At 42.7% G+C, this 13,512-nt stretch overlaps 1 protein-coding gene across 4 annotated transcripts in view; it reads right to left on the bottom strand.

Moving 5' to 3' along the window:
* Window positions 1-13,512, bottom strand: part of MYO9A (myosin IXA) — a 156,282-nt gene that overhangs the window by 116,546 nt on the left and 26,224 nt on the right. For all 4 annotated transcript variants that reach the window (XM_086620015.1, XM_086620018.1, XM_086620017.1 and 1 more), the window contains exons 2-4: window positions 6,007-6,101; window positions 1,919-1,981; window positions 717-816 (exon numbers count right to left, since the gene is read on the bottom strand). In XM_086620015.1, coding sequence (XP_086476141.1) covers window positions 717-816; window positions 1,919-1,981; window positions 6,007-6,101 — 258 coding nt within the window. The remainder of the gene's footprint in view (window positions 1-716; window positions 817-1,918; window positions 1,982-6,006; window positions 6,102-13,512) is intronic.

Genomic DNA, 13,512 nt, shown 5'->3' with positions numbered 1-13,512 from the left:
AATTGCAATTCGTTATAACCAATGTATCACCTAACTGCTCTTCCACGCATTCCTTCTTCTGTTTTTCTCTTTTTTTTTGGGGGGTAAAAAGCAATAAAGTCCCTATTCACAAGTGTCAGTGGACAACTGCATCTCAAATTCCTCAAGTAAATCAGATTTTCCAAAGTGTGAGTTGATTTGGCCATTGGTAACGTCTCACCCGTTTTTAATTCACACACTTTCAACGGTTGCTGGGGTTTTATTGATATTAAACTGATTATGTGGTTAAATTCAAAGGATCATGCTAGCAGCCAGCCACGAAGCTACAGAATTAGGACCACCTCATGCAAGACGTTACATCCTGAAGAGCTTCCAGTATTGGAGGTTTCCCCTTTTTCTCCTACTCAGCAGAGAGATGTTAATGAGTTAACGACGTTCGCACAGATAACAGGTAAATTAGTACTGTTTCTCCCTTCGACAGTTAAACCCACCATATATTTAATGTAGCCCAGGTAGGGGACAAAAATGGAAAACATCGATTTTTGGGTGGGGTTTTTTTTTTTCATACTATCAGGTGTTCAGATTGCCAACGCAGAATTATTTCCAATGATGGAAAGCTGCCTACAGAGCATTAAGACAACCCATTTTTACTACTCCACACGTTTTCTTTATTAGCATTAAATATCAGCAAGAGAAAAGCCAAGATTGTGTATCGTATTCCTGGATAATATTCCCACCTGGTTGAGGTAATGATATTCCTCAGGCTGCTTCAGATGAAACGCTGATCTCTCTTCCTCGCTCGCTCCCGCCAGGAGGTAATAAAATACATGGTAGTTCCTGGTGACAAATAAAAAAAAAAATAAAGATGTTAGACTTCAAAACAAAGAGCAGCATTAAGCAGTGAAGCGTGTGTAAACCTCCTAACCTGATTTTCCAGCTTCCAAACTCAGACCTGAACCCTGTTTAAGAATGGCCCGTACTCACTTTGCAGCGATGCAAAAGATTAAATTGAGTAATGGAGGATAAGATCCTTCTTTTCCAGCTAAGACATCCACTGCTCTAGAATATATTTCAAGAATTCCTAGCTGATGTTGTCAAGTTTTCCTTCAGAAACATGTGTGACGCCTACGTATTTATAAGAATGAAACCAACATATCTCCTTGCAACGCAGAAATTATTATTATTAATCCTTTATGACCATTAAAAAGGTAACAATTTTGCAGTTCTGTAAGACAGAACGGATAAATCCTCAATTTTTACAGCTACTCAAATATTCAAAATACATGAATATTACTCATACTAATAATAACACTCCAAGTGACACTCGTCTGTTTTGCTTCAAGACGACTTTAACGCAAAGAGCGTAGCAGCATTTCTAAAATTAAAACTTTGCTTTTCTGTTGGCTGTTTTCCAAGAGGAACCAAGTTTAATCCGCTTGCAACACCCCAAGAGTACGTTTGTCAGGGCTGAATACGCTTATTTAACTTCGGGATCAGCCCTGGAGCATTTGAGAAAACTTCTCGCTCACCATCTATCTCAAAAGGGAAATACAAGTGCCAAGAGTTGATGGTTTAATTCTGGAAAATCAAATTCAGATATCATTTTCCCCCTCCCCAAATCACATATTAAACAGCTGACAAGTCGCACAAGAAAACAAACGGCACGGAATAAACCATATGACACCAATCATAAAGACAATGGAAAATATAAGTCAAGGACTGTCAATCAAATACGAGGGTTTATTTTCCCTGGGCAGCACATTCCTCCCTAAACAGCAAAATACAACCCACACCGTTTATCTTCGGAGCACAGGGGTAGGAGCGTGAAAACCCTCATCGCCCCGTGCCAGCTCCGACAGGGTTTGAAAGCTGCCCGTGCCACGCTAGCGGCACATCTGGAAGTCAAAACCAACCCTGTAAGCAAAACACAGGCACGCACCGTTCGTTGTGCTCCTGATAGACCAGTCTCGATTTCTCCAGGAGGTACTTTTCCACATAAGCTCTGAAATCAAAAAATAAAAGAGTTATTCATTGACCTGATATTCAACTTAAACGAACACAGCTTTACCGGGACTTTTCAGCCTTAGTACGCATAAAAACCAGCAAAGTTGCAGCCTTGTTTCACTTAGTTATATAAATTTCTTCCTAGGCAGAACAAGCCCAATATTATGTTTGGCTTTTGAGGTTTTTTTGGTTTGAGACAAAGCCAACACTAACTTGGATACGAAAAACATGATCTCAGATGCGTTAGCCTATGGGCAGGGAGCGCAGGGGGAAATTTTGACAGCGACGAAGAATCTCGGATATCTATTTAATTCAAAGCCAGCAAAAGAAAATTGCTTGCAGACCGAGATTTGTGCAGAGAAGAAACACATCTGGGTGCAAAAGTTTGCAAAGTTTGCAAGTCAGATTGCAAAAAAAAGAGTTTGCAAGAACTTTTGCAAAAAAGAAAGAAAGAAAAAATTGCAAGAAATTCAGCTGCAGAATCAGGCCCCGAATCACCGTCGTTTCTTCCAGAAGAGCCACTTCTCAACAAAAAATGCCAGTTATTAATTTGTGGCTACGGTCAAAAAAATAAACAATTGCGAAAGCTCCTTATCGGATTTGACATTTTATCCTAAAAGCCTCTATAATAAACGCATTTAATTTACATATTAAATACGTTTTTCAAGCTTGTAGAGCTAAATCAAACTTCAATATTTTTTTTTCTTCCAAACAATGCTGACCAGTAATGATAGGGATTTAGAAACCGGAGTTATAACTGGCAATTTTGATGATGTAGCTGTGTTTTTCCAGCTACAGACGCCCAGTGACGTGGCACCGTATGAATCGGGAAACCCAATGAACCTTGAGCATGGTAGGACAAGGACAAGGAGGTGTCTCTATGCTCACATCTCCACCATGGTCTCCAGATAGGAGGACAGACTCATGTATTACTCCCACCTCAGTAATTCTGCTCTCCTTTCACTAAAATATAAAGTCAAATAAATCACTTGGACGTGCTGCAGAGGTTTTGTGACAACTCTTACGGCAGCATTTAGGAAAAGCTACTGGAAATGGCATATCCAACCCTCAACGGGATCCTCTTGCTGGATACAAGGAATAAAGAAAGACAGACAGCAAAGCTGTATTATTCCTCTGTATGATGCGTCCCAAAAGGTTTATTCTTGTTTATTCCCGCTTTTTTTTCCTTTCCAAGCCATGCCATGAAATTCTCCGCAGGCTCAGTGAATGGATGAGGTGGTGAAAAAGGTCTCAGAGTGTCCTAGATGCCACTTGCACCCCTGGGTAGCAGCTCAACACGCTGCTCTATGATGATCTGGATCATGTCCACCATCCTTGACGTTTCATCCCTTCCCCTGTGATTTCTGCTCTTATTATAGACCCCAAAAAATAAAAATAATAATAAAAAAATCACTCTCATTCTCTAATGCAATAATTTAGGTTGGAAGGGTCTTCTAGAGGTTATCTGGTTTAAATCAGGGCCAATTTTTTTAAATTTTATTTTTATTTTTTAATCTTTTTTCTGTTGATGCAACTAAAACACGGTTTTGGTCAAACACTCCTATCTTAGTGCAACGGACATAATAAACACATGTCCCAAGAAGAACATATGTCCCCCCATGTAATAGGGTAGTGAAAAGCAAAAGCAATTGAAGTATAAAAAAGTAGATGTCTCCAAATGTTTTCTTTTTGTCTACTGTCATCAATTATGTCAAATCTGCTGGAAGAGAAAAGAAAGGATGTTCTAAGAGCATGGTTTCGTGCAAAACACTCGTTTAAGCACGCTACAGAGCCTGCACTTAGCATCCTAAGCAACATCATCTGAAATCTGAGACTGGATTTCACATACAAATAGCAACATGCAAAACACCCAAGCGCCGCACGCTGGAAAGCGCCAACTCATGGTGGTTGAGATGGAGCTTCATGCCATGGCACAGACTTCCCTTTACACCACTGCGCTGCCGCTTTTAATTAAAAACGTCTCCTATCTGGCTCTTCTGCAATTTGCTGGAGCGTGTCAGATGTTGAGGCTTTTGATCGTCTTAGGAGGACCCAAGAGGTTGCAAAGACCTTCCTCCAGAACTCGCTTATCATCGACCAGGACGGAATAAATTCCTTATGGGAACGCACTTAACTGTAGCCGCTGCTCATGTTCCGCCCATTTGAAAGCCATCTTCAAAGACTTCGTTTCACGGGGCGGGGTTGGCCACTCCTAAATCTGTCGGCCACTAGGTCTCTTAAGTTGAAATTCGCCTCAAGTTTTGGGTTATTATATTCACAGGGTTTGTAAGCAAATACCCAACTGCTGTTTTCAGCCTCCGAACGGAGCGAAATTCCCATTCGGGGCTGCAAATTACAGTTACATTAGCAAAGCAAATAATATGGAGAATACAGGATGATCATTGGCTCGGGTCGTGCTTAAAAATCTATGTAAAGTTGAAAAAAATAAAAATAAAAAGACTTGTGATCATCTTTGTAAGACTATGGAAAACAAATCGCCGTCTTGGACAGCAGGAACAGCTCACAGGGTTTGGTTTTTTTTAAATGTCTTTTTATTTTCATTGGGGTAGCACTGCAAGCACAGTCACATCACACCGTGCAAGCAAAGACCAAGAAAGTGCCATTTTTTTTAAAGAGAAGTGAAAATTCCTCTTATTTGATGAACTAGAGTATAAAAATACAACATTCCTTGCACCTATCTGCCAAGTAGAAATAGAGGCCACGTCCACAGGGCTGACGTAGCGTGCCAAGATAATACATCGTCAGGGAGTTTGTTGGATTCTTGCTACCTTGTATTTCAGTAGGTGTTAAAAGGAAATAAAATTGAGGCTTATCCTTTTAAGAGAACTGTTCACCAGAATTGAAGGGAAAAAAAAAAAAAGAAGAAAAAGAACATCAGACTTGACGTAGGATGAAAAAAGCAGCACGAAGGTACACAGAGTACCCAAGCTCATTTGAAAAATTAATGGAAGCTATTTGTGTGATACTGTTCTGCTGGAAAATACGAAAGAAAAAAAAATAAAATTTAAAAGCCATTCTCTAAAATAACAACAAAGTCCCAGCAAGAGATCTCTTCGCTAGCTGCAGAAATTATACAGCCCCTGGCATGTCGCTTCTACTCTTCGGTTTTCCAACTGTGTTAATTAACCCGGAGAAAAAGCCGAGTTAACGTGGCCCTGCTCACTTAGAGCGAGCTGGAGTCGCTTTGTGATGACCTGACACTGTCTAAATTGTCTAAAGGCAAAGAGAAAGCCAGACCTAGGTAAGTCCACCTAGAAGGTTTCATCCATAGGCTTCCAACCACCCGGCGCTTCTGCTGCAGCCCTTCCCAGGAGAAGGAAGGTTTGACTCACAGCTGTACGTCCCATGAGCTTTGGGTAGCAGAAAAGCTGCTGAAATAAACTCTGGAGGACCACGACGGAGACAGACATCTCCTTGCAATGGCTCAGGAGGAAAAAAAAAAAAAAAATAGGTCCTAACTGGTCAAGGGCTGGGTTAAAGAGAGGGTAGAGACAGAAGCATATGGGGGATTAGACAGCGATCAAGAAGAGTCTGGCGCCGTCGCCTCTGTGACACCCAGCAGGCAGCTGGAGATTAAATCCACCCCCACCTTGGCTTTCTCTTCCAAGCCAGCTCGCTCAGCCTCTACTCCTACCGTATGTTGCAGCCCCCTAACCCATCCTACCTAAAACCTTCTTCTTTCCTTCCATAACTGCTGTCTTAAGAGGAAAAGTTCCATTTCAGCTGGATGATGAAGCTGACGTCATGATCAAGGAGACCTCAACTGCCTTGAAGCCAGCTCAGGTGTATTCACACTTCAATATGCCAATATTTTCATGCCAGTGGATTTAAATACACTAATTTATTTTTTTTTCCCCCTCCTCTCCATTGTGGGAAACACAGTGGCCAAAAAAAGAAAAAAAAAACAACCTGGTTTTTCACGTACCCCGTGCAACAGCCTATTTAGGCTCCTCGTACAGGTAAGAACACGGACAGCATCTTCAATCCCATTCTCCCACTTACCCTCGCACGGTGCCCGTCTCCTGATAATTCACTTGAATAAATTTCCCAAAGCGACTCGAGTTGTTGTTATGGGCCGTTTTGGCATTTCCAAAAGCCTGTGAAGAGAGAGAGGTGCCATCGTTACGCTCGAAAAGCCACCGTCTTACCTCGCCTCTACGCGCGTCCCTACGGAATTCATTCGGAGGGGTTTGCTGTCGTCGTGCAATTAAGAAAGAGCATTTGGCAAAAGTTGGTTGAAGGGTCTACAAAATAACACGACGAGTTTCTGGGGACCATGTTCATTTTTAATTTGGTATTCATGAAGGGCAGATAAACTGTTTATAAAAATAAAGCGTTGGCTGTACGAGAGAGATTTAATATTTGAAGTGATTATAGTCTATGTCAAGGCTGTGCTTTATTCAGTTAAATGAATACAAAAGTACGCCGCTCCAAAGACTCTAAATTTTAATGAGTTAGAGGAAGCTGCTTTTTAATTATATGTGAAATCAGGGGGGGGGGAAAAAAATGCTTTGAAGGTTACTCAGTTGTTAGACAACGTCGTACACAGCACCGGCGCGACCCGCAGTATTTTCAGCATTTCAGACACTGTCGTTTCGATTCGCTGCTGTTGTTGTTGCAAAATCAAAATGCTTTTAAGTCTTGATTACGTGAAGCTTTTACTAACCCCCTGCCTTAGCGAGGCACCTCATACAGACAGGCCTTTATTGCCATTTAAAAGCAATCTCTCGACGGAAGAGCTGCTGGAAACCTGTAAGAACCGCAGCTCAGCTTGGCTGAAAATGTTTTTTTTTTCAATTGTGCCTAAATCACTTTCAGAATGGTCTGGCCCACGGTGACAGAATCTGTCCAGCTGCCGGCTCCAATTAACGTTTCCTTTGTTAAACCCGTTTCGATAATCATTCGCCGCTTCTTCTAAGCCAACCTTATTGGAGGCAATCAGACACGAGATGATTTCCAAGTGTTGGTCGTGTACGGACGTTGAATGACAACTACAAACACAGTTTGTGCTCAGGCTTAACATCAGAGCTCAGCTCCGAGCTCCCGATGGATTTATTCCCTCCTCAGCTATTTATTAGAAACGATTAAAAAGGGCTTTATACCTATAATCTGAGGCTTTGTAAAGGACCTTTTCGGATTTCACTTTGCAACTAAAAGTAAAAAATAAAGGTCAAATTCAACGAAATTTTGGCAAAAAGGCAGTGGACACCTTCAGCACCTGCGTGACACACACTCTCCCGTCTCCTTTTATCTCCCCAGGCAGATTTCTTTAGCGACCTCGTTAGATTTAATGATCCCAGAACCAAAGGAAGTTTGCTAACAGAATAACGACGTGATTTTCCCCCCCCCTTATTTGAATACAGGGATTTGTTTCAACTCAAGCTGTTGCATATGAATTCGCTTTGCTTGACTAAAACTAGTTCTGCGATAGCCGAAACCTGCCGAGCGAGCGAGTTCAACATTATTTAAATAATATTAATTACGTTACGAGCATTTCCCTGCACTAGGATCGACTGCAATCTAAGGTGTCACATCAAGGCAGTGAGATAAATTCTTTATACACCTAATTAACGCTGTTCGCTTGAGAACAAACGAACTCGAACGCACTCAACGGACGGCAGCCTTGTATTAATTCACCTTTTCACATAATTTAATCAAGAATTTAAGCAAAAAACAATATTAAAAGGATTTTCTGGTCCGGTTCCCTGTGCTTATACCTTAAGTAATAGCTCATGGAGGGAAATAAAGTCTATTTATTAGGATTTCTTTGGGAAGATGCTCAAACATAAATAAATCTTTTTTATTTATTCTGCAACAAGAAACATACAGAGTGAGGAGAAAACATTTCAAATATAGGAGCGGAGAACTGTAAAAGCCCTCTTTTTTTATGACTTTTTTTAGGATTAGTATCCAGACCACGTTATATATTATAACCCAAACACCTACAGAACTCATAACCCATAATATCCCTCTTTCATGCTTTTTTCTTTACTGCTGATGCCAATGAGAAAGCTCTTTGGAGAACATCTAGTTAAAACTTAGGGCTGACTCTACGGTGAAGGAAAGCTGGTGAAGGGCCAACAAGCAGCCAAAGAAACTCCTGATGTTTAACTCGAGACAACTTAATACATTTTTTGTTTGGTTTTTAACGGAATTATTGGGCTCTAAAAAAAAAAAAGTGCTATTAATTCAATTTATGCATGTTTAATCTACGTCTACTTGAACAGGACACCACGTCCTTCTGCAACCAGGGTACAATATAATAGCTGAGCCTCAGAAAACACAAAATGAGTTATAACTACTTCCCTAAAACAAATTATCTTCTGTTCATATTCTTTCCCTTTACTAAGTCATTGATTCGAAGCTGCCGAGCAGTTCAACGGACAAAACTCCGTAAGAGCATTCCTAAAATTCTCGGGGAGCCCGAAGCTTTTACTGGCCAGGGCTCAACATTTCGAAGGAAACAAAATTCAATACGTTCCTCTGTAGGAGCCGAGCATCCCTCTGGACCCGGCGCTGGTGATTCAACGGAGAAACGAGCAGCTCCATTCCTCCTGCCTCCTACAGCCCTCCTGCACAAAGAGATGCTTATCGTGGACAGCAGGGGGGAAAAAAATAAATAAAATTAACAGTTTCGTGGCTAAATATTTCACTTTCCTCCTCACCTCATCCCAAAGGCTCATGGTGTCTTCATTTTGGACTGAGTTAATCTGGATTAATTACAGACTACAGAGGGAATAAGGATTATTTTAACGTCTTTTCTGAAATAAGGCTGTTTTCCAAATCCCTGCGTTTACAAAAACACCACAGTGACTTGTTCTCATATGACAAGGACAATAAGATGCTGTTATATAGATAATTCTAATTGAATATTATTCCTACATAGAATAACAGGTGCATTCCACTACGGAACAACTGCTCCGTTCACCTACGGAATAAAAAGTTTCTACACGGAAAGCACTAGTAGAAATACATGCCTTTGCTGGCGTGTTTAAGGTCCCCACCTCTGCCCTTCTCTAGCACTCATCCTTAGGGGGAAAAATAAATATATCATTTTATCTTTGCTATATAGAAAGAGGAAAGTATTAATAGACCAGAGTTTTTAAACGGTTTCCCGTCTACTTGCAAAGTAATCTTAATTTTTTCAGAAAGCCATACCATGAACCTCATGAAGTTCAACAAGACCAAGTACAAGGTCCTGCATGTGGGTTGGGGCAATCACAAGCACAGGGTTGGGCAGAGAATGGATGGAGAGCAGCCCTGAGGAGAAGGACTTTGGGGTGCTGGTGGATGAGAAGCTCAACATGAGCTGACACCGTGCGCTGGCAGCCCAGAAAGCCAACCGTGTCCTGGGCTGCATCCAAAGCAGCGTGGGCAGCAGGTCGAGGGAGGGGATTCTGCCCGGCTGCTCTGCTCTTGGGAGACCCCCCCTGCAGTGCTGCCTTCAGCTCTGGGGTCCCCAACATCAGAAGAACATGGAGCTGCTGGAGCGAGTCCAGAGGAGGCCATGGAGATGATGTGAGGGCTGGAGCACCTCTGCTATGGAGACAGGCTGAGAGAGTTGGGGCTGTTCAGCCTGGAGAAGAGAAGGCTCCGAGGTGATCTTATTGAAGCCTTCCAGTACCTAAAGAGGCTCCAAGAAAGCTGGAGAGGGGCTTTGGACAAGGGTATGTAGTGACAGGACAAGGGGCAATGGCTTTAAACTGAAAGAGGGGAGATTCAGATTACATCTAAGGAAGAAATTTTCCGCTCTGAGGGTGGTGAGGCACTGGAGCAGGTTGCCCAGAGAAGTTGTGGCTGCCCCATCCCTGGAGGTGTTCAAGGCCAGGTTGGATGAGGCTTTGAGCAGCCTGGTGTAGTGGAGGGTTTCCTTGCCCATGGCAGGGGGGTTGGAACTGGATGATCTTTGAGGTCCCTTCCAACCCAAACCATTCTGTGATTCTATGACTCTATGAATATCAGAAGAAAAGTGAGTCAACTGCTTAAATCTCAATACATGTTATTCCATCTTGGAATAGTAATAGTTATGGTAATAGTTATGGTAACAGTTATATTCCATCGTGGGGCACTGAAGGGACCCAGAGCAAGATTTAGTCATGCTCATTTATTCTAGGGACAAGAAACAGGTTAATATCACAGAAGACCTTGCTGGAAGACTCATATTCCCTGGTTTACTGTGAATTTTGGAATTCCTGAATCAAATGCATTCACAAAGCGTGAACGACTTGTAATTGTGTAAGGAAGGTGGAAACTCAAAGCACCAGCCAGCACTAGAGCCGCCAGGGAAGTCTGAACTCCCGCAACTAAAGAGAATATTTGTGAATTGAAACCTTGGCACATATGGGGGCTCTTAAAGGATAAAAGAGGGGTGCAGGTCCGTACGATGCCGGGGCCGGAGTTAGATGGATGTGACACAAACGACGGAACGGCGAGGATTCAATGCAGGTGTCAGATGTAGATCCGTGTGCTTTACCTGTAGCTTCTGCTAGAGAAGCCCAGCGTTGGCTTCCACAAAGAGTGGCGGTTTGAAACATCACCTGTAATTTATTTCCAGGTTTGAAGGCTATTTTGTCCTCAATATCCTATATGTCATACTCAAAAAAAAAAAAAAAAAAAAAAATTCACAAATATCTTTATACCAAAAGAGAAAGAAACACAGGGAAAAAAAATGAAATTCTGTAATTTTACTGTCTTTTTTATGTGACCGGGGCATTCACCGGCTTAAGTTATTCTCTGTCGTTATGAACTCCCTTCTGTATCTTGAAACAAAACCAGCTGGATGATAAAGATAATTTTTGCTCGTTTTCATTCAGCCTGCAACCAAGCTCCCGGCACTACTCTTGTCCTGTGATATTGCTTTTTAACAGAAATACATTGAATTATGGCCAGAACACAAAACGCATCGAGACTACTTAAACTAGAGCCTTCTAAATCCCTCCTCATTATTGCTTCTGCCCTGGGAACTATTTCTTTTAAATTTGCAGCCGATAAAAATCTACCAATTTGAATTGCACCGCTGAAACGACACCACTTTGACATATCTCCCCCGACTTTCGGTTTCCACAAGGAGCCCTCAAAGCCACCTCTACGCAGCAGAGACCACGACACCTAAAGAAGCACCTCGTTGAGTACCGAAGCCCAAAAATATGAGCTATGATCCCAATTCTTGCAAAATAAAACAATATTTATGTGAATCCTTCAAGGCGTTGCTCTGGGTGGTCAAGAAAAATATTGAATATCTAGTTTAGAGCAATTACGTACGAGTTCAAGCGCTGACACCTCGTTCTTTAATTCTATTGGTCGTGGCTAGATGTTCCACACTGCCTAACGAAGCCGTTGATGCTTTTATGGTAAAAAAAAAAAAGCACAAACCACAAAGTATTTATAGTGTTTGAGGTGCAAAGCTTCAGCAGAGTTCTCACCGACAACGACCGGCAACCCTGAACTGCCCAACGTTGACCTTTAAAAGATTTCTCTTTGGTTGTTCTTTTTGTCGAGGGGGCACTGGGGCACACTGCAGAGCCAAAACCCAATTTTTCCATTTCGAACCGCAAAGGCGACACAGCAGTTTAAACACAAGGTCTATAATGACAAAATACATTGTTGTGGGGTTTTTATGTGTTACAAATCATAGAATGGTTTGGGTTGGAAGGGACCTCAAAGATCATCTCGTTCCAACCCCCCTGCCATGGGCAGGGACACCTTCCACTACACCAGGTTGCCCAAAGCCTCATCCAACCTGGCCTTGAACACCTCCAGGGATGGGGCAGCCACAACTTCTTTGGTCAACCTGCTCCAGTGCCTCACCACCCTCAGAGTGGAAAATTTCTTCCTTAGATCTCATGGAAATCTCCCCTCTTTCAGTTTAAAGCCATTGCCCCTTGTCCCATCACTACACAGCCTTGTCCAAAGCCCCTCTTCAGCTTTCTTGGAGCCCCTTTAGGCACTGGAAGGCTGCAATAAGATCACCCCGGAGCCTTCTCTTCTCCAGGCTGAACAGCCTCAACTCTCTCAGCCTGTCTCCAGAGCAGGGGTGCTCCAGCCCTCACATCATCTTTGTGGCCTCCTCTGGACCCACTCCAACAGCTCCACGTCCTTCTTGTGCTGGGGACCCCAGAGCTGAACGCAGCACTGCAGGGGCGGGGGGGTTGGTCTCAGGAGAGCAGAGCAGAGGGGCAGAATCCCCTCCCTCGACCTGCTGCCCACGCAGCTTTGGATGCATCCAGCCTCCAAGTCTCTCAGATGCATCAGGATTTATATACAACTTAAACCAATTCACAACACACTTCGAGGCATTCCTCCTCAATCCACCTCCTCATTTAGTTGAAAGCCCCCACGGCATCTCCTGGTTGCCAATGCCTACAGCACAAAGAAGGTTGCATGAAATAAAACAACTCAGTATTTTTAAAAGAAAGTAGTTGCAAAGTTCTAGAAATAATCATCATCATCTATACTTTTCTTCCTTGCAATACAAGTCTGTTGCAGGTAGAAGAAGAAATTAAAAGCACTCAAACCTCTGCAAGCCCCACAGCAGCTGGTTGTTCAAAGGTGCTGGTGATTTGATCCATGGTGGGAATCCAACTCCTCATCAAGTCAAGAAACAGCAACTGCTCTAGGGCAAGATCCTGAGCCCACTTGACCTGCTTTGAGCACAGATGGACCAGATGACCTCTGGAGGTCCCTGCCAACCTCAATTACTCTTTACTTTTTAAGTATCTAGCCATCTTCCTCACTACTCCAGTGCAGTGAGAGCAGGGATATGAAAGTCATGTCTCAACACATTGCCTAGAACAAAATCCAATCCTATACCAGTCTTTGATAGCAAAGAACACAGCAGAACAACTCTTGGGTGGTGCTTGCTTTCTGTAGTGTCTCCTATTAGCAGTTTTTTTTGCTTACAAGCTTCTCAAAACCATATAGTTTTCTGCTTTTTCCCATTAAAATTAGTAATACAATTTTTTAAGCTGACATAGCAACCAAAAGATGCAACCCTGTCCTCTCCTTGCTTTTCATTCCCCATCAAAGAACTTTTCAAATACTTTAGATGGGGAAAGTCCAAAGGATAAAGACATCTGAGAAATGCTGATGAGACTCTTCTACCCGCTGTCCATATGGACCTTACGGAGAACAGGTCCATATGGACAGGCTTGCCAAGACTGCCTGAAGCTCCAAAGTCATGTTTAAGTGATCTCCCTGCTCCAAACAAACGTGCCATTTGTTGCATTTACAAAGCCTAAAACACTCTTCATCTCTTCATCCCACTGTCAACGATGACACACCCTTCACTACATAGAGATAAACTTGGCGGTAGCAGGTTTCAGTAGAAAACACATCAAATACTTCGTTTCGTAATGACAGTTATTGACCGGCGGCCAAGTGAGTTCTACCACACTAATAGACACACCGTGTCCTGGGCTGCATCCAAAGCAGCGTGGGCAGCAGGGCGAGGGAGGGGATTCTGCCCCTCTGCTCTGCTCTCCTGAGACCCTCACCTGGAATACTGCGTTC

This window comes from Tauraco erythrolophus, chromosome 14 (assembly GCF_009769465.1).
Source record: "Tauraco erythrolophus isolate bTauEry1 chromosome 14, bTauEry1.pri, whole genome shotgun sequence".
NCBI classification, from domain to species: Eukaryota; Metazoa; Chordata; class Aves; order Musophagiformes; family Musophagidae; genus Tauraco; species Tauraco erythrolophus.
This window is presented reverse-complemented; position numbering and strand designations above follow the sequence as displayed.